The following is a 25,437-nucleotide window of genomic DNA, read 5'->3' on the forward strand; positions in this document are numbered from 1 at the left end:
CTGGACTTGCCTTCAGAGTCTGGAAAACAAACACCACCCCCTCCCCACCCTCGCCCTCCCAGTTCCCCTGGCAGGAAGCGGGAGCCCGGATTCCCGGGCCTGCCACTCACCCTCCATGCTTCTGCATGAGCTCTGAGCTCTTCAGAGCTGAGGGACGGGCGGCAGCAACTGTGTGCCCCCGCCCTCAGGTAGGACCTCAGACAGCCTGCGACAGGTCCCCTCTGCCCCCACAGTATCTCTTCTTATTACGCTGTCTGCAGGTGTCTGATCCCCTCCTGAGGGTTGGCCTTGCCTTCTGTCTCAAGTTTTTCCCAGGGCCTCAGGACTTCCGTGATGGTCCAGTGGTTAAGACTCCGCTTTCCAATGCATGGGGTGAGGGTTCAATCTCTCATTAGGGAATCAACGTCCCACATGCTATGGGTGCAAAAAAAAATTTTTTTATTAATTTAAGAATAAATTTTTTTCCCCAGGGGCACTTTCCTGGTCGTCCAGTGGCTAGGACTCCACACTTCCATTGCAGGAGGCATGGGTTCGATCCCTGGTCAGAGAACTAAGCCACGTGGCAGAAAAAATTAAGTTTTTCCCATTGGGAGCCCCGGGCATCTCTGCTTGAGACAGACACTCTCCAGGTGGCTCCTCCTGTCATCACCCCTCTGCCCAGGCTCCCAGACAGCCTTCCACCTCCTGCACTTGCGTCCCCTGCTCAGACTTCCCCAAGAGGGCGCCCCTTCCCTCCCAAGACCGCCTGGTCCCCTTAGATGGTGATGACTGTTAGAATGGTATTAAAACACAAGCCAGCAAGCACCGTCAGGCGTAGTTAGAGCTTTTACTTTGCTTTAATGCTCACCCCAGTAGAATGAGATAGAAGCTGTTATCCCTCTTTACACATGAGGAAAAGACATAGATTGGTTAAGGAATTTACCAGTCACACAGCTCATGAATGGTGGAGCTGGGCTTAGGACCCAAGTCTCTGTCTGCAGAGCTTGGTTCCTCAGTCCAGCCCCCATTCAAGGCTCACAGGCGTGGTTGGGTAATACGATTAATTGCCAATATTGAAAAATAAGGTGATATTTAAAACAAAAACTGTGACAATCTAGAGTATGGAATTTTCTAGAAGAGGCAGCAGGTATGGTAACCCTGTGCCCCATTCAGTCATGGAACAGCTGCCCTTCCAGGTGGGATATGCATTCTAGCTCCCCAACTGCCCTTCCTTCCTTACGATGATCCCTGGAAGGCCCTGTGGTTGTTGGATGTTCCAGCATGGGTGTGGTGGTCCTGTCTTGAGCCCCTAAGCTGGAGAATCAGGGAAGGAAGCGGCAGCTTGAGATAGCTGGCAACTGTGAGCACACCCGCTTCCCCACTCTGTCAAGCCACCAAGTCATTTCTCCCCCTACTTTCTTAACCTGCATGGACCGTGCCTAGTGCCAGCTCCTGGAAATACTGTCGGATGAGGCTCATGCCCTGCCTTCAAGCAGCTTCTAGGCTAGTCTCGGGGGCAGGAAGATCCTGAGCTGTCCCTCTGTCTCCAGGCTGCTGGTACACATCCCTATGGGGAAGGCAGGGCTCCCCTGAAATGAGTAGAAGCCTGAGCTGTGGACTTTGAAAACCCAGAAAGAAACTACCCCAAATTCAAAGAAGGGAGAAAGGCAGGCATTCCCTGGCAGAAAGACGGATATGTAAATGTCCCTTCCTCTCAACAAGCTCAGTCTATGTCATATTAGAAGATGGCAAGTTCAGCACAGATAAAACAGGGAACAGAGTGAGGAGAGTGTCCAGGGAAGGCTTTGCTGAGAAGTTGATGTTTTAGTCAAGACCTGGAGGAGGCAGGAAAGGGACCACGGCGGGGAACAGCCAGTCCAGACATGCCGAGGGAATGGGCATGAACCAGGAATAGTGAGGAGCAATGGGGCAGGGATGTTCGGGGAGATCATGAGATGGGAGGTTGGGGGATGACAGGTCACATGGCCCTGATGGGTCATTCTAAGGACTGTGCTCGCCCTTGAGTGAGACGGGCTGTAGGGGAGGAGCAGAGAAGTGACATGATCTGACTTGCATGTTAAGGGGACACTCCCTGCTGAGCTGACGTAGACTTTGGGGCTGGGAGACCAGTTAGGAGGCCACTGCACAATGCAGACCCAGATGGTGGTGACACGGGCCAGGGTGGGGACCAAGGAGTGGCGAGAAGAGGCCAGATTCTGGTAACATGTTGCAGGCAGGGTTGACGTGGCTTGCTGATGAGTTGGGTGTGGGGCGTGAGAGAAATAGAATCAAGGAAGGGAGATTCTGGGGCTTGGGGTCAGAGGAACTGGAAGGTTAAGGTCACCATGAACTGAGTTTGGGGAGATGAAGAGGAGCAGGTTGTTGGGGGGCTGGTCAGGGACTCAGGTCTCCGGCGTGTGAAGTTGGATGGGACGAGGCGGCCCTTGGCTCTGAGTGTGAAATTCCAGGCAAGGTCCAGGCTGCGTGATATCAGCATATGGGTAGATTTAAAGCTGGGAGGCTGGATGAGCCCAGTCAGGAAACTGTGGAACGGAAGGTCCAAGGCCTCTGATGCCCAGAGGTCAGAGTGAGGGGAGACAGAGACAAGAGCCAGGAGGGCGTGGAGCACCCTTCCCCCTGAAGTCAAGTGCCTTAGGCAAGGATGGTGGCGTTTGCGGCTCAAAGGTCATCGGTAACCTGGGGAAGAGCACGTGCCACAGAGGATGGAAGAAGGGCAGTGGACCTGCCTCAGCCCTGGAGGGCAAGGGGAGACAGAATAAAGGCAAGCAGAACCATGTCTGCCCCCAAGACCCCGGGAATACTGGATGCTACTCAGTGATAGCCATGGGCCAGGTCCCCCTCCTCCCTAGGCTGTCTGCTTCATTCAGTCGTTCATTTGAGAGTCAATCCATGGGTATTTACTGAGCACTTACTATGTGCCAGGCACTGTTCTAGATGCTGGGGATACAGCGATGAACAAGGCAGACCAGATCCCTGCCCTCAAGGAGCATATATTGCTCACTGGGGGTGGACATAAAGTTACGTAAGTAAACTCAGCAATCCTTCATTTAACTTTGACTCAATTCAGGGAAACAGTCCGCTCTCTCACCCTTAAGCACGCAGGTTGGAGTCTCTTTGCCACCATCTCGTTGATGTGAATGAACTGCTTTAACTGTTGGTTAAATGGAGCTGAACTTGGTTCCATGGAGTACAGTGGTAATCAGTACAGTGCTGACCTGGAAGAGGCTCACCAAACCATTTTCAAACATGCCAGGTCTCTGCCTCCTCATCTGAGGCAGGGCTGGAAAATCTGCATTTACCCCCTGTAGTCCCAAGGCAGACATCACCAATCAAACCAGGCTCCTGTAGAGCCTGGTTCATCAGTCGTGTCTGCATGGACACAGGATTGTAAAATGAGAACCTATATTCCAGATATTTTCTTTCCCAACCCCAGGCAGGAGGTTAGAAAGGTCACACTACCTAATTTTTTAGGCTGCACTTGGAGAGAGCAGATGTGGAGATTATGCAGAGATCATGGGCCTGGAAAAGACCCTGATGCTGGGCAAGATAAAAGGCAGGAGGAGAAGGGGACAAGAGGATGAGATGGTTGGGTGGCATCACCAACTCAATGGACATGAGTTTGAGCAAACTCCGGGAGATAATGAAGGACAGGGAAGCCTGGCAGGCTGTAGTCTATGGGGTCGCAAAGAGACAGACACAACTGAGCGACTGAATATCAAAGTACTGGTCAGCTGTCAGTTCTGCTACTCATTGGCCGTGTGAGTGGATCAACCTACCTCACCTGGCAGTGAGAAGAGATGGGGGTGGTTGCCATTTGGGAGGAGCAGAACTGCCAATGAATTTCACTCAAAGAACAGAATCAGGAGACCTGGGCTGACCAGCCGTGTGACAGTGGATATTCTTTCCCTCTCTGGGCCCCAGTCTCCCCATCTGTAAAGGGAAGTTGAGCTGGAAGAACATTTTGGTGAGTGTTTATTAAGAGTGGTTTGCCAAGCCGTTCTGGCTCCCACCTGCCCACCCCTGCTTTCTCAGAATCTGTAGATGCTGAAGAGGTTAACTGGTCAGGGATGTTGAATGGAAAAGAAAGGGAGTCCCCTGCTGGCGGCAGCTGGCATTGCAGACTCAGGTCGGCTGACCCTACTGGCTACCCCATCTCTACCTCTGAGCCCATGTTTATCATCAGGCTAGAATTTTCACAAGGTCTCTTGTCCATGGACCATCCAAAACCAGGCCTGGAGTCTTCTGAGCTCAGACTAGTGGGAAATCTGACCCTGTGGGGGTCTGTGCCTTGGGCTGGCTGAGGATCCTGCAAGTGGGAGGGATGGCTGGTGGAGGATTCCCTAAGAGCTGTTGGCATACACACACGAGTGTGCATGCACACACCCCCTCCTTCCCGCAGTCACGGAGCAGCCATGGGGTGTGTGTAAGAATGTCACACCGCCTTTAATGGAAACCTCAGAAAGCCCCCTTGGGGTTGTAAGACAGCTGCAGAAACTGTGTCTTGTAGCAGGAGTAACTGGTGTGAATTTTTGGATCATCCCCTGACTTTATGGATCGATGCGGGTTCTGTGTTCACAATAATGCGCTTTCACAGTAGGGGTGATGGAGGAGCGTGAGTGGGTCAAGGTCAGAGGCCAAGGATGCAGGGCCAGGGTCTGCATGGGTCCTGGTGAGTCAGTTAACCCTTTGAACCTCAGTTCCCTCCTCCATAAGGTAGGCGCAGCCCCACCCCCAGCCCAAAGTTCCGAGGAGCAGAGGAGGCCAACTGGGCCATGCGGCTTTGTTGGGGGTTGGCGATTTGGGAGCCCGCAAAGCCATGGGATAGGAGGGTGGGTGAGTGTTATGGCCAGGGGGCTGCTGCTCACTGCTTGGCCTTGTTCCTTAGTCTCCCTGGGTGCCCACTTCCTCATCTACAATGTGGACTAACTTCATAAGGTGGTTGTGAGAATTAAGTGACAAAAACCCATCAGGGGCTTAGGGCCATGCCTGGCACATGGGAATTGTTCTGATATCTTGGAAATTGAGGCTCAGGGAGGTTACATGACTTGCTTGAGGTCTCAGAGCCAGGGAATTCCCTTGTCCAGTGGTTAGGACTCTGAGCCAAGGCTAGAACCAAGATACTCTGACCCCAGACCAGGGCCCATCCCACCCAGCTATGTGATGTTGGCCAAGGCCTTGGACTTGTCTGTGGGGGACAGTGATCAAGGCAAAGTCTCCTAGGATCTCAGGAGCCAAAGGAAGCTCACAGAGTCAAGCATGCTCATGATGGTGGGGGAACTGAGGTTGGGCAAGGGAAAAGCTGAGAGCCTGGTCCCTGTCTGCCCAGCGGGGTTCTCACTGCAGCACTGCCCCTGTGAGTGAGGAGAGACCCCCCCCCACCCCCACCCCACCTCGTGCTCAGAGTTAGTGTTAGTCACTCAGTCATGTCTGGCTCTTTTCAACCCCATGGACTGTAGCCCGCCAGTCCATGGAATTCTCCAGGCAGGAATACTGGAGTGGGTTGCCATTCCCTTCTCCAGGAGATCCTCCAGACCCAAGGATTGAACCAGGGTCTCTAGCATTGTAGGCAGATTCTCTGCCATCTGAGCCTCCAGGGAAGATGTGTCTCACGCTCAGAAAGGCCCTGTAAAATCCCTCAGTCTCCAGGCCCATAGCCCCTGGAAGCTCAGAAGCCAACAGTTAACCTATACTGTTCTCTTTACACCACAGCTATGGCCTCCCATTGCCTGGATGCTGGAGGTGGGGGTCTGCTGTGCTGGAGTCAGGGGACCTCTCTTCTCTCTCTGGTCTCCACCTCCCAAGAGTCGTGTTTGCAGAAATTGAACTGGGGCTGACGCCACTCACCCTGCCCCGCATCTGGGTTAGGAACTGTAGGGACTGAGCCAGGGAAGGAGGAAGGTATCTGCGGTGGAAAGGCAGAACTCAGGAGCTTGAGAAGATGGATGTCCTCAGAGAAGCGCCATGGTCTTGGGCCACACCTGGGCCCCTGGTTCCACCCTCTAGCTCACTCTCTATACATCTGGCCTCGAGTTAGAAAAATCAGTCCCTCCCTACACACCCTCCCTCCCACCCCCGGAGTCCCCACATTCCCAGGATCCTGGCTGGTTTCCTGCAGGGTTTGCTGTGCATGACATCACCCATCACCATGGCAGTGGTTCTGGTGGCCCAGTTGCTGGCTCGGGACACGCCTGGGTGAAGCCGGGTGGCAGAGAAGGAGAACAGAGCACTGGGGAACTTGGGGAGGAGGCAGGAGACTGGTCTCAGAGAGAGAGACCGTCACTCATGCTCACGGAGCATCACCTGTCACCTCGTCTTGTATTAGGAACGTTTGGAGAATGTCAAACAGAGTTTTGAAGGAGAAATAAAAATATGCTTATGACAAAGGAAGGAAGGACACTTTCCACTGTGTAATTTTCATAGCTGTGTGTCTGTAGTTTACATTATTTCTTGGGGAGTCTGTCGGGCTAACCTCCCTATTTCCCTAAATAGTTACATACTGATTCCCCCTTTGGGGAGCCCCCCATCTGTTGGGGTGACAGCACCTGGATGCACGGGCATGTTCGGGCTCAATGGGGAGACACGCCCCCACTTCCCCACCTGAGGCCAGCACGGGCGTCCCCAGGCGCCCCCAGGTCCTGCTTCTCTGTGTGAGTTCCCTTGAGTGGGTTGTAGATGTGCTTCTGAAAAGCTGAGCAGACAACACAGCAGCTTCTTGGTTCTCACCGTGGTTCCAGAGGCATTTTGTCTTCATTTGTAAGTGGTCTTCACTTGGCGTTCATTCCAAGAGATTCAGCTTCCGTGTTTTCTCGATCCTCAGCCTGCCAGGGGTCCAACCCAGCGTCGGGCCCAGCAGGCCTGGAATTCCAGCCCTGCTGACCTAAGTTGCTGCTCTGGCAAGCTGGCCATGAAGGAGACAAGTCCAGCTGCAGGAGGCAGGAAACTCAAAGCTGTAATTTAAAGCCCCCCGCCCCATGGACCTCCCTGGTGGTCCAGTGGTGCAGAATCCACCTGCCAATGCAGGGGACACCGGTTCGATCCGTGATCTGGGAAGATTCCACATGTTGCAGCGCAGCTAAGCCCATGCACCCAGCTATTGAACCCGTGCTCTAGAGCCTGTGAGCCACAGCTGTTGAAGCCCGCACCCCCTAGGGCCTGTGCTCCACAGCAGGAGAAGCCACCACAATGTGTAAGCCCTGCTTGCCCCAAGTAGACAAAGCCCACATGCAGCAAAGAAGACCCAGACATTAATTAATTAATTTTTCAAAAATTAATAAAGCCACCCCCGAGACCCGGAGTCCCCACTGCAAGGTCTCTCTGTGGCTCCTTGCACGTGCCAACACTGCTCCAGCTGACCTGCCTCTGCCCAGTTCTGCAGGTGGTGCTGGGCTGGGGGAGAGGGGTGGGAATGCACCTTACGTCAGGCTCTGAGCTAGAGCGCAGGGTCCCCGGTCCTTATGCCATACTTTTTCATATCAGAAGCTAAGTGTGTAGGTTCAGCACCCAGGATGAGATGGGGGGCGCCACCATTGCCTGCCCCGTATCATTGCCCTCAGCCTGCCATGGAGCCAGGACCCTCTGGGATTTGGGGGCTTCCCTGTAGAGGGAGCATAAGGTCAGGTCAAGTGTTTGGGCCTTGGGGTCAGATGTGGGTGTGTGACTCTGAGCAAATGATTTACCCACTCTGCGCCTTCACAGGCTGGAAGCTTCCAGAGCTGAGGAGTTGCTTTGCCCCCTTCCCACCACCTCCACAGTTCCTTCTTCAGCGTTCTCTCCACAGAGCAGGGAGGGGACAGAGTTCTGGGGACCCTGGAAAAGCAGGGGGGCCACCCTGATGCTGGAGCCTGCCCCGCACAAGCCTGAGCTTGCCCGTCTTCACTCCCTTCACCACAGAGCCAGGGCAGTGAGCAGAGTCTGGAGGGAGCACCTGTTGCCAGGAGGCTGCATGGAGCACAGGGCACTCTGTGTGTGTGTGTGTGTGTGTGTGTGTGTGTGTGTGTGACAGCTTCATTGGGATACAATTCACCCAGCATACAATCCATCCATTTACAGTACATAATTCAATTGTTTTTATTATATTCACATATATTCAGTAGAGTATTTGCATCACTTTAAATGGGGGTGCATCACTTTGAATCCATCCCTTTGGCTACACCCCCAAGTCTCCAGCCCCCACGCCTTCTACCCCTCCACCCAAGACAATCACTGACCTTTCAATCTCCACAGATTTCCCTGTTCTGGGCATTCCATATACATGGAATCCTATAGCATGTGGCCCTTTGTGATCAGCTCCTTTCACTTAGCATAATATTGTCAAGATTCATCGCGTTGTAGCATGAATCATTGCTTCTTTTTATTGTCAAATATATGTTATATAGATGTGCTACACTGTTGAAAATTCATTCATCAATTAATGGCCATTTGGTCCTTTCCCCTTTGGCTATTATGGTTAAAGATGATGTGAACACATGTATACACGTTTCTGTGTGGACATATGTTTTCATTTCTCTTAGATATACGCCTAGGAGTGGAATTGCTGGATCATAGGGAATCTTTATGATTAATCACTTGAGGAACTCTCAGGCTGTCTTCCACAGAGCCTGTACCATTTTCCGTTCCCGCCAGCAGTGTATGAGGGTTCTAGTTTCTCCGTATCCTCGTCAACACTTGTTACTGTCTTCTTTCTATATTTTAGCCATGCTGGTGAGTATGAAATAGCATCTCACTACGGTTTTGATTTGCATTTCCCTGATGACTGATGAAGTCAACCACCTTTTCAGGTGTTTATTGGCCATTTCTTGGGGAAATATCTCTTCAGGTCTTTTGCCCATTTGAGCTTTAAGAGTTCTTTATATACTTTTACATTATATAAGCCCCTTATCCGATATGACTTACAAATTTGTTCTCCTGTTCCTTGCATTGTCTGTTTACTTTCTCCATGATGTCCTTTGAAGCACAAAGTTTTTAATTTTGATGAAGTCCCATCTCTCTGTTTTTCCTTCTGTTGCTCATACTTTTGGTCCCATAACTTGCTGAGTGTTTTTAATCAGACACTTTTCCCCATGAAGGGAATGGCACTGTGAGCTGTTGGGCTTGGCTAAGTTCTGGTGGCTCGTATTGGACTCTGAGAGGTCATTTCAGCAGGAAATAAGGGGTCCCATCAGCTTCCTGGGTGGTGGGGGTTACAAGCTCACCAGGCCTCCAGCTCTTTCACTCAGGGATCTAGCCAGTTCAGGGTGGGAACAGACCTTCAATCAGGACTACCCGCCCTGGTTGGGTCAGTAAAAGTAAGAAATGAGAATTGGGACTCTAGAGATAGGAGGGCCTGAGTTTGAATCCAGGGAATGCCCCTGCGTGATGTGGGAGCCTGGGACAGAAACGTCCTCTTTCTGAATCCTGTTTCCTCCCCTGTTCATGAAGGAGTAGAGAAAAGGGTCCCTTCTCAGTGTTTGCATTCGGGCTGACAGGCAGCTAGGATCTCGGGAACTGACTCAGTCCTCTGTCCTCCAGCCATGAAAGCCGACCGGAAGCGCCTAAAGGGTGAGAAGACGGACCTGGTGAACCAGATGCAGCAGCTGTACGCCACGTTGGAGAGCCGGGAGGAGCAGCTACGCGACTTCATCCGCAACTACGAGCAGCACCGCAAGGTCGGCACCCCCCACCCAACCCCGATCCACCAGACACCAGACACTGGCTCCCCACCCAGCACAGGATCCAACCTCGCATCTCAGAACACAGGAGGACTGCTCATGTCCCTTACACTCACTGAGGGAGATCCCTGATGTGTCGGGCCCGGATCTGGGTGCTGAGATGAACACTCAGCCGCTAATCATAGCTCTGTCTCCTGGGCAAACCAGCCTGGACAGGAAGCCCAGTCGGTGACAGTGTAGGCTCCGGATTCCAGCTGGTCTGGGTTCAGATCCCAGCTCCCCATGTGTATGCCCTTGGGCATCTCCTTAACCTCTCAGAGCCTCAGTTTCCTCATCTGCAAAATAGCAATCATGGTGTAGACCTTGGTGAGATGATGGATACAGAGCATACAACATGGTGCCTAGTGCACTAAGTGCTCAGTAAATGTCAACTTTGCGTCTTACTAATACCATAATAAGAGTGTGAAGAGAGAGTGGGGAGAACCATGAGATAGCAGGAAATTCTGCCTCCCAGGAGAGAGTCCTGGAAGGCTTCACAGAGGTGGTGACATACAAGTCAGGCTCTGTGGGGTGAGTAGGAGTTTCTGGTAAGATGACTGAGGAATTTGGTTCAGTCAGTATCTGGTATATGTTCTGTGGTCATGCCATAGAGAGCTTCCCAGGAGGCACTAGTGGTAAAGAATCTGCCTGACAATGCAGGAGATATAAGAGACGTGGGTTTGATCTCTGGGTTGGAAGATCCTCTGGAGGAGGGCATGGCAACCCACACCAGTATTCTTGCCTGGAGAGTCCCATGGACAGAGAAGCCTGGTGGGCTACAGTCCGTAGGGTCGCAAAGAGTCGGACATGCCTGAAGAGACTTAGCACACATGTACATGCCATACAGAGTACTGAGACATAAGGAAAGAGAGTCAGTCCCCAAACCAAGCAGGCCTCATGAGCCACTGTGCTTGCACGGGTAGAGTTGTAACCTTCTAGCGGGCAGGACAGAAAATCTATTGAAAACTGCCCTGTGCCTGATACCACATGACAGCGGGTGTGACCAAGGTCTGCTTGTACTCTGCAGGGAAAAATGGAGGTGGGAGACTCTTAAGTTTCCTCAGGCATAGGAGTTTTGAACAGTTCTTCCAACAGCTGGTGGGCTGGTTGCATGAGTACACTCGTGGGTGTTGCCTCTGAGCCGGAATCCACAGGCAGGAACTTCAGAGACGGGATCTGAATTTAAATGCTTCATCCCCACGGCCCTCTTTGGTCTGCAGCACTGACCCTTCCTCTCACTGCCCAAGTATACAAATCCCTTCCTTTCCAGAGTAAAAACAGCCCTGGGGGAGCTCCCTGGGCCAGGCATCCAGGGCCTCTGAATGGTCCACAGTTTGCCAGCTGCCCTGGGTATCAGCCCCAGGCAGCAGGGCCCCAGCTTCTCATGCTTGTCCTTCTACAGTGGGTGAGCTCAGTCCCTGGAAGTTGGCCTCCCGGTGCCTGTCACTTGCACACAGAGGGTGGCACTAAGTCAACAACCTGTGGAAGCAGAGAGGAGGAATGGGAACCACTGCTCCCTGCTTTCTTGGTCCTCTTCTGGGTCCCAGACTCCCTCTGTGTCCTCACTTGGCAGAAGGGTCAAGGGAGCTCTCTGGGGTCTCTTATAAGGGCACTAATCCCATTCATGGGGGCTCCACCCTCATGAACTAAGCACCTCCCAGAGGTCCCACCTCCTAAAATAATCACATTCTCTCTCTCTCTCTGTCTCTTTCTCTCTCTTTAAGTATTTATTTGGCTGTGCCAGGTCTCAGTTGTGGCATGCAGGCTCTCTAGTTGTGGAATGTGGGATCTAGGCCTCTGACCAGGGATTGAACTCAGGCCCGCTGCACTGGGAGTGTGGAGTCTTAGCCACTGGACCACTAGGGAAAGCCCTGGGATTTCAATATATGAATTTTGGCGGGACACAAACATTCGGACTCTAGGACTACCGCCTCTCTCATTCCACCTCTGTCCATTCTCCTTTCCTAGCTGAAGCACCTGTAGTAGGTCCCAAGAACCTGATCTTTCTTCAGCAGGTGAGACAGAGAGAACCTTTGCTCAAGTGGCCCCATGCCCATCAACAGGGATATATGGTCACCCTTGTTTGAGGGGAGGTGACACGGGGCAGGGGCCAGAGAATCAGCCCACATCGATACCTGCTTCCTGGGATGTGCTGCCCCCAAGGGCGAGGGGCAGGCCCCAGGCTGTCCTTGTCCCTGACACCACTTGTCCTCAGGTCATCAGCTTCCTTGTGCGTTAGTCAGTGTTCTCCAGAGAAGTGATATATATATATGGAGAGAGAGAGCGCGCGATTTATTAGAAGGAATTGGCCCACGTGATCATGGAGGCTGACAAGTCCCATGATCTGCCATCTACAAGCTGGAGACCCAAGAGAGTCAGTGCATCATCCAGTCGTAGTCCACAGGCCTGAGAGCCAAGCTGTAAGTTCCATCCGAGGGCAGGAGAAGACCCAATCCCCAGTTCACCTCTCAGGTAAGGAGGACAGTTTCTTCCTTCCTCCACTTTCTACTCAGGCTTCAAAAGGACTGGATGATGCTCAACTCACGTGGGGGAGAGCCATCCACTGAGTCCACCAGTTTAGATGTTAATCTCATCTGAAACAGCATCGCAGACACAGCCAGAAATGTTTAGCCGAAAATCTGAACGCCCCATGGTCCAGTGAAGTTGACACATAAAATTAACCATCACGCTTGGCCCTGAAGGCAGGGTGACACAGAGGTTAAGACCAGATAAGGTTTAGAATCTCACCTCTGCCAGTGGCTAGCCAAGTGGCCTCATCCTTAAAACTGAGATAATGATAGCAAGTCCTCGGAGCCCAGCCTTGTCAGCACTGAAGCTTCTGGTGCACAGAAAGCACACGTGCCGGGGGAGGGATGCTTGCTACTGTTGCTGTTGTTGTTATTATTATTACTACCACCATCACCTCTGAGGATTCAGAGTCAGGCATTTGATCATGGAAATTCCACAGTGGGTTTCAGGGCCCTTCTATGGGCCCCTCATCCACCACAGCCTGGTGATGGTCCCCCTGGCAAACCCAGAGAAGCACATGGCCGCCCACTGTTAGGAAGCCCCTGGCTGGGCAGGAGCAGCGTGAGAAATAAAAGACAAAGTGGTCCATTTTCAAGAATAGCTAGCTTTGAGTGACAGCTTGCTGATGTAATAGCTGATAGCCATAAGGCTTACAAAAACCAGAAAGTCTGGGCAAAAAAAGGGAGAGCGGGATGCCCAGGATTTCCACACGGGTTCATTGTATTGGTGAATTTAAAACATAAGAACAGGAATAGGGTTTCACTGGGCTCATCCTATTGGTAAATTCAAAACATAAGAATGTAAATAGGTGTGCAGGAAAGGAGGAAACAAGACGTCAGGGAGGCTGTTCACTCACTCAGTCGTGTCTGACTCTTTGCGACCCCATGGACTGCAGCACGCCAGGCTTTCCTCTCCTTCACCATCTCCTGGAGCTTGCTCGAACTCAGTCCATTGAGTCAGTGATGCCATCCAACCATCTCATCCTCTGTCGCCCCTTCTCCTCCTGCCCTCAACCTTTCCCAGCACCTTTTCTAATGAGTCAGCTCTTGGCAGCAGGTGGCCAAAGTATTGGAGCTTCAGCTTCAGCATCAGTCCTTCCAATGAATATTCAGGGTTGATTTCCTTTAGGATGGACTGGTTGGATCTCTTTGCAGGGCTGTCAGGGAGGGGCCAGCCCATAAAGAAGGAGGGAACAAACTCAGGCGGTGTTCTAGCAGATTGTTCACCCATCGTACTCAGCCAATGGGGAGCTGGGGGAGGGGCTCGCACGCTAGGGTAACCTGCTCTGTGTAACGACTCTGGGTGTTCCTGACCACCGGACACTCCAGCTTGCAAGACCGTCAGTAAAGCCTGGCTTCCCCCTACACCTTGTGTCTCCAAGTCCATTCTTTGAGTTTGGGCTAATGAGAGTGTTTCTCACAGCAGGTCCTAGCTGGCCTCACACAGACCCCAGTTGTGGACCCTGCCTCCAGGAGAATGGGAGAGTCTCGGTAAAAAAGCAAGAACCACGCAGAAAAGTAACCCAGACAGGACCTTCTGGGGAGTTCCGAGGGTCCCAGAGGATCTAGGAACGGCGAGTGGGGAAAGTATTCCCTGGGTCCGTGCACCTTGGAGGAGGATAGAGCCAGATCAGAAAAGCAAAGAGGGGGGAATTCGCTGGTGGTCCAGTGTAGGTCTTGGCACTTGGACTGCTGTAGTCTGGGTTTGATCCCCTGGTCAGGGAACTAAAATCCTGCAAACTGTGTGGTGTAAATAAATAAATAAGAAAAGGCATGGGATGCTTATGATACAGGCTAAGAGGATCGAAAAGAAAAGGCCATTTCACACACTCTGACAATGACTGTGACGATTGCCATCTTCAGAAGCCACCTATCAGCACCTGACACATGATGACTTACTGCATGCAGGCACTGGCGCAATCTCTTTACATTTGGTGTTTTTCCAGCAACCCTATGCGGTATGATTGTCCCTGTTAGCCCCATTTTACAGAGGTGAAAGCTGAGACGTAGGTCAAGTCGCTCATGCAGGGTCACACAGTTATGTAAAGAGGGGAAGCAGGATACAAACCCAGGCATTTAGGTTCTGGTGCTCATTTGCATAACATCTGGCCCGTACTGGCCTCAGTACCTGTATAGATGAACAAATGAGTTACTTTTGAGATTCACTGTTTACAGGGCAACCCAAGGCAAACCACGGAGGAGAGGTCATGGCCACCCCCACCAGCTGTGGGAGGTGTGCTGTGCCTGGTGGTGACACTGTGACCGACCTGGGGTTGAATAACCAGCATTTCTTCTATTAATATCTTTCAACTGGGGCATCAAATTCATTTTTATAATTGTGCTGATACTTGGGAATAAAAATTCCCTTGGGGAGCCACCTTCCTCCAGCGTGGTGCCATTTTTCTTAAGTCACAGATAACTGGGGGCATCTCCTAAGTCCAGCAAGAAGAGAGGTGTGGTGTGAAGCTGAAGCCTTGTGGCTGCAGCAGCCCCAGGCAGGCATAGATGGTCACCACTGAGCATCAGTGGCACTCACATGGAATAGCTTCATAAGATCCTACAGAGTCATTCAGAAAAACAGAATTTGGAAAACACTCAATTTTTTAAACTGCTATCTTATTTTATGGGGAGCTGTTGTTCAGTCACTAAGTCGTGTCTGACTCTTTTGCGACCCAGTGGAATGTAGCCCACCAGGCTCCTCTGTCCATGGGACTTCCCAGGCAAGAATACTGGAGTGGTTTGCTGTTTCCTCCTCCAGGGCATCTTCCTGACCCAGGGATTGAATCCAGGTCTCCTTCATTGACAGAGTCTTTACCATCTGAGCTACCAGGAAAGCCCAGCAACACTGTGACGATATTTAATCATTGTCGAATCCAACCCCACTTTACGCTTGGAAGGACTGGGGTGCCAAAGTGTCCAGTAACTGACCCAGGGCTGTATATTTAGGGCTAGTTTGGAGACGCTAAAACCACAAATTCTGGTTTTATTCCACCTCATCCAACATCTTGCAACTTATTATTATTTTTTAATGGCTTGCATTTTATATGCAAGAAAAAATGTCCCAATGAACAGGATGAATGGAACCTCAAGTGCCCACCCCTCTTGATGCCCAGCCACTCAGCCTGCCATGGCTCACCCAGCTATCCTGGGGACCTTCTGCAGGCCTCGCCCAGAGCAGGTAACAGGAGCCCAGGTCTCTGAGCTGGGGGTGGTGGGGAGGAGAGGGGATGGGCAGGGGAGGTCAGCACAGGCACAGGCTGCTTAGAAATGAGCGACTTGGGGCCCAACCAGAAGGTTCACAGAATTGCAGTATCCCGGGAAGCTATGCCAGAGGCATGTGCCCTGTCACAGGTCCATGGTTTGGCGTGGGACTGGGGGACTCTCCATAAACACAACTGAGGAAGGTCTCAGCAAGCTGGGCAGTGGCTGGGCCCAGAGAGATCTTGGGTGGCGAAGTCAAAACAGACCACCTTGCCATTACCTCCCTGGCCAGGCCTGTCTCCCCCTGAAGCCCCCTCCTCATTGTGCCCCTACTTCTTTTGTCCGGTGAGCTCCGGCTGCTGGGGCTCAGCTCCCAGCTGCCCAAAGGGACCTCAGCTGCCAGCTTAACATCTGAGGCCCCACACAATCAGGCTAAGTCCTAACTTCATAAATTCCAGCCACCCTGATCCCCATCAGGTTCCAGCTCCTTGGGCAGGTCTCCTTCAATTCCTTTCCTGCCTTTGTTGCTAACAAGGATTGAGAACCTCCACCACACTATTTGTGGGGCTGCAGAGGTTATTTTACCTCTATGGCCTCAGTTTACTCATCTGTAAAATGGGGATAATCACAGTCCCTGCCTCACAGGTGGTTGTTTAAATATAATAATGCAGCTGAAACCCTCAGCACCATACTTGACATGTGTACAGAACATTCCATGACAGTTGTTACTGAGCCCTGCACTCCTGCCAGGGGTGTGGTCATGGGTGTCAGAGTCTTTACTGAGGCAGAAAGCACCTACAGCCTCCGCCACCCCCCGACCTACCCCCCCCACAACCCCCCAATAGCCTGAACCTCCAGTCTGCTCACAATTAGTGGAGCTAGGGACAACAAAGAGACACGGAGACAAAGCTGATCCTGAGGGTTCTAGTGGACCTTCTTTTTAATTTGGGGATATGTGGTAGGCAGTCTCTTGTACACCAACCAGTTCTCAGTGGTTCTGATCCACACACTTCATAGCATGGGATATTCCATGACTTGGCTTGCTGCTAGGTACTGAGGATGGATGCTGGGACATGGTCCCCAGCTTCTGGGGAAAGAGCTGGCTGGTCCATCATGTGACGCAGGGGGCCATACTTGTCCGCTGTTGCACTGACCCCAGCTGAAGACAGCTTCAAAAAGGAAAGGAAAGCAGAAATAAGTAGTGGTGGAGCACCTCCCTGCATTGGAGAGCCTGCTTCCAGAACCTGACGGTACAGCTTGCCTGGGATTTTACAATAGTGCCGTCTGTCACTTTGCATCTTTTTTAAAAAACATATTTATTTGGCTACATTGGGTCTTAGTTGAGGCACGCAGGTTTAGCTGCCCCGAGGCATGTGGGATCTTAGTTCTCCGACCAGGGATTGAACCCCTGCCCCCTGCATTACACGATGGATTCGTAACCACTGGACCACCAGGGAAGTTCATGGTACTTTGCATCTTGCGTTGCCAGTTTCTTCTGACTGTCACTCTGGAGATGTGATAGTGTCACTGGATCACACGTGAGGTGGTTGAGGTGTGGGGAAGTTAACATCTCTTGCCCAGTGTGTCACAGCTTGCCACGGATGGAACGGAGACTCACACCTAGGCATCCTGCCCCCAGGAGACAGTCCTAGAAGAGCTCGTCCCCCAACACACACCCCACTTGCTCTAGACTCCACTGAGAAGCCAGGGGCTGGTGACACAGACACTCGTGTCCTCCCTGCACCCAAGCTGGAAGAGCTGTCCTGTGATGGCCTTCAGAGTCAGTCTCAGCAACTGCCACGAACGCTTCCTTTTACTCAGCAGTGTTTCTTGGCTGCTGCTCTGGGACCCTGACATCTGCTGATGAGCTAGAGCAGGCAGAAGGGCTTTTCAGTGTAAGCTCCATGGGCACAGAGACTTTTGTCTGATTTGTGCCTGCTGGTGGCATGCATGAATATTGGTTGAATGACAGTGTCGGGTACCAGTATAAGAAACAGGGTGGGAAGGGCCGGGGCCGCTCTCTTAGATGGATGGTCAGGAAAGGCCTCCTGAAGAAGACATTTGAGGAGCATCCCGAATGAATGAGTGAGCACCTGCTGTGTGTCCTGCTAAGTCGCTTCAGTCATGTCCAACTCTTTGGGACCCCATGGACTGTAGCCTGTCAGGCTCCTCTGTCCATGAGATGCTCCAGTCAAGAATACTGGAGTGGGTGGTCATGCCCTCCTCCAAGGGATCTTCCTGACCCAGGGATCAAACCCACATCTCTTAAGTCTCCTGCATTGGCTGGCAGGTTCTTTACCACTAGCTGCCACCTGGGGAGCCCTGCTATGTGCCCGGTGCCCTTCTAAACTCTGACCTTGGATTATCTCGTCTGGTCCTCATGGTAATAACCCTCAAGGATAGGTGCTGTGATCCCATGTAATAGATGAGGAAACTGAGGCACAGTAGTCATTGCAACTTGTTCTTTCAGAGCCAGAATTCGACCCAGACTGTCTCTTTCCCTGGACCCTAAGCCACAGCTCCAGCTCTGTGACAGCCACAGAGGAGGGGCCAGATGTAGAGACCATCTGGAAGTCAGGCCTTTGACTGCAGGGCTGTTAGACAAGGCAGGATGCTACTCCCAGCTCGGACACAGGCTACACAGAGACCTTAAGTTTGGCTCCCAATTTAGTTGGTGAAAAGACTGTGGCTGGTTGGGTAGGCAGGGCCCCCTGCTCGGACCCTTTCTCTAGAGGGGAAAGATGCCCAGGATCATGAAATTCGGCTCTTGCCAACAGACGTCAGGTCCTCTGATCCAGCCAGCTATTCCTTGTCTGCTGGATTTCCTGGAAGAGCACAGCTGGAGCCCATGGCCCTCCCCTCAGCATCATGGAGAAAACAGCCCATGCAGATGGATCAGCGGGGAGCAGGGCCCACAGTGAAGGGCAGAGGACTGCCCTGCAGTCAGACACCCCAGCTAGCTGGGGGTCCAACCTGTCCCATCATCAGCTGTGACCTTGTAGGATGGTGACAGGGCCCCATGGCAGCCAAGGTGGCCGAGCTGTAGATGTCTCCTCTGTCAGTTTTCCCGTGACATACACATTACCAAACAGTAGAACAGAGGACCAAGCCCAAACCCACTGTTGACCCTTTTATCAGACTCCGTTTAACTATTTCCTTCACATGGAGTCATTTAATCTTTATAACAGTTTTTTGATAGAGTAGTGTTGATTCCCTGCCCCCATTTCAAATACGGAGAAACGAAGACTTGAGTTAAAAGAACTTATCCATGACATTCGTTTGCTCATTTATCCACTGAAAAAATAATGGCTGAGCATCTACTAATGGTTTGTTTCTGTTCCCGTCTCGCAGCTAGTGTGTGGCAGAGACTGGCTTGAACCCAGGGCTTTCTTCCTCCAGGGCCCGAGCATGGGGGACCCCCACCCCCACCCCCGAACGTTCTACTAGTCCAGGGGTCAAGGGCCTCTGGGCATCTCCTGGCCAAAGGTTGGCCCCACCCATGCCCCTGGTAATGCTGGCCTCTCCCCGCAGGAAAGCGAGGATGCCGTGAAAGCTCTGGCTAAGGAGAAGGACCTGCTAGAGCGCGAGAAGTGGGAGCTGCGGCGCCAAGCCAAGGAGGCCACGGACCACGCCACAGCACTGCGTTCCCAGCTGGACCTCAAGGACAACCGGATGAAGGAGCTGGAGGCGGAGCTGGCCATGGTGAGACCCCGCCCCTTCACCCACACAGGCTGGGTGGGGCACCTGCCGGAAGTGATGTCACGTTCTGGGCGCAGGAAGTGCTGGGAGACAAGGCTTGCTGGTGGGAGTCTGGAGGGGCGGGACTAAAGCAGGGGGTGCGACCTGGGATGCTGTCTGTGCTTTTTTTCGTGTCAACCGCACAGCCTTCCATCTGCCTGCCTGGGGCCAGACTGAAAGGAGTGACTATTTAAAATCTTCCTGTTTTCATATCATCACTGACCATGTACAGGAGTGGCTAAGTGCTTCTCTTGCATTATTTCATCGAAACCCTCACCAGAGCCCTACAGAGTATACGCAGGCTCCTCTGTCCATGGAATGCTGCAGGCAAGAATATTGGAGTGGGAATGCTGGGAGACCATCCACTAACACTTGGGAGGAAAAACACCAAAAAATTAATAATGGTTATCTCTGGGTAGTAAGATCGTAAGTGGCCTTTATTTCCTTTTTTTTTTCCTCCCTGTTTTTCCATCCTATTGTCTTATTGCTTGGATCCTCAAGGGAAAAAAAAATGTTATTTTTTTTTCTAACCTAAAACAATCCTTCAGAATACTTCCAAACACCATGTTTTCCTCGGAGATGTGCAGCCTGCCTGTGGAGATAGAGTCTAGGTGGTGTTTTCAAGCCTGGTCAGGCAATAGAACCAAGGTCCAGAGCCCTGGAGTTCTGTTCTACCTTCTCCTGTGTGACCTTGGGCTGCTCACTGAACTTCTCTGAGCTTCCGTGACCTTTACCTGGTCCTGGGGTGGGGGTGAGGATCTTTATTCCACCCTGCCCTCCCACCAGGTGTTTGAGAAAGTCCTGGGACCTCGTGGTTTAAAGCCCTTGAAACAACCAGAGGCTTAATGCAATGGTGGATGGGAGGAGAGTGTGGAGGGGAATTCCTGGGACAGGACCTGGGGAAGTCCCACCTGGCTCTTAGCCAGAACTCAGTGTTCTCCTGGAGAGCACTGATGCCAGCTAACAGTGGTTGCTGCCATGGGCTCTGGGTTCAAATACAGCCTCCATTGCTTTCTAGCGGTGTGACCCAGGGCAGAACCCTTCACCCATCTGGCTCTCAGCTCCCTCAGGTGTCAGTAGGGATACCTGCATATAGTCCATGGTTTTCCCAGTGGCTCAGACAGTAAACAATCTGCCTGCAATGCAGGAGACCTGGGTTCAATCCCTGGGTCAGGAAGATTCCCCGGAGAAAGAAATGACAACCCACTCCAATATTCTTGCCTGCAGCATTCCATGGACAGAGGAGCCTGCGTATACTCTGTAGGGCTCTGGTGAGGGTTTCGATGAAATAATGCAAGAGAAGCACTTAGCCACTCCTGTACATGGTCAGTGATGATATGAAAACAGGAAGATTTTAAATAGTCACTTCTTTCAGGACAAGGGGTCACCCAGGGCAGGGCAGGATCCGTGGGCCACTTCCTGGGACCAATCCCACCCTCTGCGTCCTGAGTCTCCATGTCCAATGCTGACCCCTAGTGGTGAGAGCTGCCCAGGCCGGGTCTCTGGGATCTTCCCACCAGTGGGGTCAGTGGTGCTGGCGGCCCTGCTGCCATATGCAGACCAGACAAAAACCTTTCAAGTTGTAGATGTAGGAAGGGGGCTCAGCGTGAGACAAGACTGCTATTCTGCCAAGTCTTCCTGGTGTCCTATGGATGGACAGATGGGTCCACATCGCCATTGACCACTAGCTGCAGGCATCCTGGGGAACTCAGGTGTCTTTCAGGATTAGGAGCCAGCTCACCTCTACTTCCACTCTTACCATGCCCAGATGACTCAGCCTGCTTTGATTCTAAGAGCCTAAGGCCAGTGGCACTTAGGCTCTTGCCTCCTCCCTCTGGCCAGCATCACACCTCTCTGCTAAGTGTGAATAGAGAGGTGAATATTTGCAGCTCAAGGTGGTGGGTTTGCTGTCACATCAACACAGCCCGTGACAACCTGTGTTGTTGGTGTGTCCGCTTCCCTGGAGGTCCTCTCTGTTGCAGAATTTCACAGCCTAGGGGCCTCCAAGACTGCCGACTCCAGTCAGTGTTGTCTGGCTTCCCTCACTGCACTGCTGGCCAGGTCGAGAGCAGATGGAAGGCACTTTCCCTGCATGCACGCCCAAGTCCTTGCGTTGTAAGCAACAGAAAGCAGCTCAGGTTCGAGCACACAGGGTGCACTGGAAGGAAGTCAAGAGCTCACAGGTGCAATGGGAAAGTAGAGGGTCAGCTTGGAAATGGGCCAAAGCCAAGGCAGCTGCAGCCAGTGGGGAACCCAGGATTCCATCTGGAATGGTCCGCTCAGTGACCCCTGCCAGGAGGATGAACCTGAATGAACCCTTTGTCCTCTGAATTTCACTTCCGTTTTTAAAAGTCTGATCCAGTACAGGATATCCAAATGGCCCATCTGGGGTCACCTGCTTATTCCTGCTCTAGGAGTTCTGGCTATGGCACCAGTGATGGGTAATTTCATTACGTGACCTGCTCACAACACTGAAGGCCTGAGGCAGCTGCCAGGTGAGGGGCGAGCAGGCCCTGTCCCAAATCAGGCATCGTCCCTCCCCGACCCAGCCTCCGCTGGGTCTCTCCACACACCCTATGCAGCTGAAAAGGGCCGCTTCACTTGAGTAAGAAAGAGTCAGAGATACAGCTTCCCAAGAAATGAACACCTCTCTTGGTGTTTGGTGACAGCACCTGAGGCTCCCACCCTTGGGGAGGGGACATCTCCTGATAACAACTCCTGGCCAAACTCGGCATTCCCACCCAAGGGGCAGTTTTGCCTCTGTAGACACACTGGCTCCACGGGACCACCCTGTGGTGGTGGTTTTGTTAATTTAAAAACTGTTCAGCATGCTATTTTATTGCGATACTAGTCACATACCATAAAATTCATCCTTTTATGATGTACAATTTAGTGGTTTTTAGTTTGTTCACAAAATTGTACAACCATCACCACTATCTAATTCCAGAACACTCAGTCACTCCAGTGAGCTGCATATTCTTACTGTGCCCATTTCACAGATGTGGAAACAGGTCTGGCATGCAGGAGGCTCACCCAGAGCTGACTAGAGAATTGAGAGGCAGAGCTGGGAGTCCAGCAGTCCTTGCGCTCCATGATGGGAGGCCTCTGAAAGGACGCCCAGGTGCTGGCCTGGAGGGGACACCCCTTCTTATCAGCGAGCAGGCCGGAGACAGGGCTACCAGCCCAGCGGTCACAGGCTTCCCTCCACCCATCCCAGGTGCAAGGCTGTTCCCCTGGAGCCTGGTTCCTGGTGGCCTAGACTTTTGTTTTGTATCAACACTGCTTCTCCAAAACAGGAAACAATTCTTAAGTTTACTATGTACACTGTAATCAAGGTTTCTCACCCTCCACACTGTTGACATTTGGGGTCAGAGAAGTCTCTGGTGGGGCCATCCCATGCACTGTTGGGTGTGCAACAATACCCATCCCTGGCCTCCACCTACTAGACACCAGTAGCACCCCCAACTACGAGAAAGTCTCCAGGCATTTCCCAGAGTTCCCTGGATGGGGAGAGGATTCACCCTGGTGAGAACCACTCCTCTGTAGAGCAGAATGTTTCTCAAGAATGGAGTGTGGGATTCCCTCATCTCAGCATCTGTTTGCACCCTGGTTGTTCAGTTCTAACACGGTCCCAGATTGGGTCCTGCATTTTCTGGCTGTGTGATCTTTGACAAGTGACTTAACTTTCCGACCCTGTGTCCATGTGTATAAGACCTTCCTCCTAGGGTGATTGTGAGGTGTGGTGATGAGGGATGAAGGTAGGTTCACCATCCACCATCAGTGAACGTTAGCTGTTCTTACTGATGTTGGAGACCATCCTGTCCTCAGGCCACCCCGAGATGAAGAGTTGTGGATTCTCGTGTCCTGTCTACTAGCTGGTCATTGTGTGACCTTGAATGGCCTGGGCCTCAGTTCCCTCACATGTGAAAAATGGGGACAAGGGTGGTTTTGGTTCCTTTTTAACAGCTGTGCTCTGGGTTGGCGCCACCCCTGCCCTCCCTTTAAGGAAATCAGCCTGGCCACACAGCAAACCTCCCAGCCCTGGACCACTGCCATCCTGGCCCAGCAGACCAGCCCTTGCCCACAGCCAGCTCCCAAGCACTAGGCCTGAGCTCAGACCCCCCCAGCCACACATGTGAGGGTCAGAGCCTGCCCAGGCCTGACGTTGTCCCCCATAGGGCCTCTCTCCACCCTGTGGGTTGGTTGGAGAAGGTGTGGACCCAGTATTGCCTTATCAGCTCATTCTGGTGCCTCCATGCTGGACCCACTGCCACCACATCCTGAGATCTGGGACAGGGTCGCAGTGAGTAAGCCCAGGAAGACGGTCGTCAAGTCCACTTGTAGCCAACGTGATGACTTTTTAGTGCAAATGCAGCTTTTGTGCAGCTGGAATCCATCCGAGCATGACCTCATGTTTGGTACAAGTGTTCCTGCCCTGAAATCCTCCCAGGCTTTGGCGGGAGAGATATCCCTTGCCCAGGGATCAAATCCACGCCTCTTATGTCTCCTGAATTGGCATGCGTGCATGCTTAGTCGCTTAAGTCGTGTAGGACTCTGTGCGACCCTCTGGACTGTGGCCTGCCAGGCCCCTCTGTCCATGGAGTTCTCCAAGCAAGAATACTGGAGCAGGTTGGCATGCCGTCCTCCAGGGATCTTCCCTACCCAGGGATCAAACCCTCGTCTCGTACGTCTCCTGCATTGGCAGGTGGGTTCTTTACCACCACTGCCACCTGGGAAGCCCCTCGACAACACAGATCCCGTGATAAGCCAGTGAGCCTCACTCACAGCATCCCTCACAGGTCAGGCCAACTCTCTGACTGGAAACACAGCCTGGCCTTCAGGCAGGAACCTGAGGGAGAGGAGGGCAGGGCTCCACACTCCTCTTCCCTTCTACTTCCTGGATTATCCAATCTCACAGAGGCATAAATAATCCTAACAGCCTGCTACTGTTGGACAGCAAACCAGACAGTATCCTGGGCCTTCCTGTGAATTATTCCATGTCTGACTCCTACTTGTGAAGTAGAAACTGTTTCATAATAACAGTCACTGACATTTATTGAGCCTTTTTTTTTTAAACCATAGGCCAAGTGCTCTCCATAGCAACCATGTTTCCTCATCAGACAGACAAGGGTGTGAAGGCACAGGCGAGAGGCCTCTCCCAGGATCCCACAGCTAGGAAGTGGCAGAGCTGGGCTCAGATCCAGGCTGTTGGATCCCAGAACCCAGGCTCCAAGGCGCTATACTAGGCTGCCTTGTCGCACAACTCCAGGGGGATGCACTTACAGACAATGATCCCTCTCAGTTCCCCATCTTACTGTGAAGACCCTGAGGCTCAGGGTGGTGGAGTACCTTGCTCCAGATCACATAGCAAGTCAAATAATAGAAATGGAGTTTATACTGTGTTCTGTCTGACTTTTGTCACATGAGGGTGTTTGAGCCTATTCACCAGTTCGCAGGAGCTCAAAACTGTGGGTTCAGGGTGCCCAGCAGGGCGTGTAGGCTCAGAGAGAAGAGCGAGCTCCTAGTGTTGAACTGCATTCAATGGAGGAGATTAGTAGAGAAATGTGCAGATTGCCACCAAAAAAAAAAGAAATGATCCAGTGCAGCAGCGAGAGAGAGAGAGTGTGTGTGTGTGTACATGCAAGTATTTTAAGTTAGACTTTATATGCCTCATCTGCACTAAACATCTCTGTTTTGCTCAGTCTTGGAAATTTAAACTCATGAGTGAACAGTTTGTCACAGGTCCCTGTGCTCAGAACTCACAGACACACCTGCCCCGTCCTGCAGGACTAAAGGTAGGCTCCTCCACATTGTCAGGCAGTAATAATGCCAAGCTGCCTGCTGAGTTATTCACAGAAGGTGCTGCTCTCAGGCCTAGACAGAGGTGAGGCTCCCCCTGGGAGAATGAAGCCAGGTGGGGACAGGAGAGTGGTCCTGCCCAGGCCTCTTTCTACGCTGCCTCAAGAGGCTGCTTATTTCAGGGGATGACTTGGACTTGCCTGTGCTTTCCATGTGCGTGGCTGGGGGTGTTTGCAAGAGGGCAGAGCTGAGAGTCAGCGCTGATGGCAGACTGAACAGCCACTCACTTCCCCCCAGAGTCCACCCGTCTGGCAGCCAAGATGGATTGGGCAGAAGGAAGCCAGGGAGTGGGGCAGCCAACTACACAGAGCAGAGCCAGGATGGAGGGCTGGGAGGCCAGGCGCACAGACACCTGGAGGGGAGAGCAGATGTGGTCCCCAGTGAGGCACGCTGGTCCAGGAAACGAGTCCATGATGCTGGTGGGC

General features: G+C 52.3%; 1 protein-coding gene across 6 annotated transcripts in view; it reads left to right on the forward strand.

Moving 5' to 3' along the window:
* Positions 1–25,437, forward strand: part of KAZN (kazrin, periplakin interacting protein) — a 1,366,410-nt gene that overhangs the window by 1,278,567 nt on the left and 62,406 nt on the right. For all 6 annotated transcript variants that reach the window (XM_025287229.3, XM_044942850.1, XM_025287231.2 and 3 more), the window contains 2 exons: positions 9,508–9,644; positions 18,947–19,117. In XM_025287229.3, coding sequence (XP_025143014.2) covers positions 9,508–9,644; positions 18,947–19,117 — 308 coding nt within the window. The remainder of the gene's footprint in view (positions 1–9,507; positions 9,645–18,946; positions 19,118–25,437) is intronic.

Source organism: Bubalus bubalis, chromosome 5, assembly GCF_019923935.1.
Source record: "Bubalus bubalis isolate 160015118507 breed Murrah chromosome 5, NDDB_SH_1, whole genome shotgun sequence".
NCBI classification, from domain to species: Eukaryota; Metazoa; Chordata; class Mammalia; order Artiodactyla; family Bovidae; genus Bubalus; species Bubalus bubalis.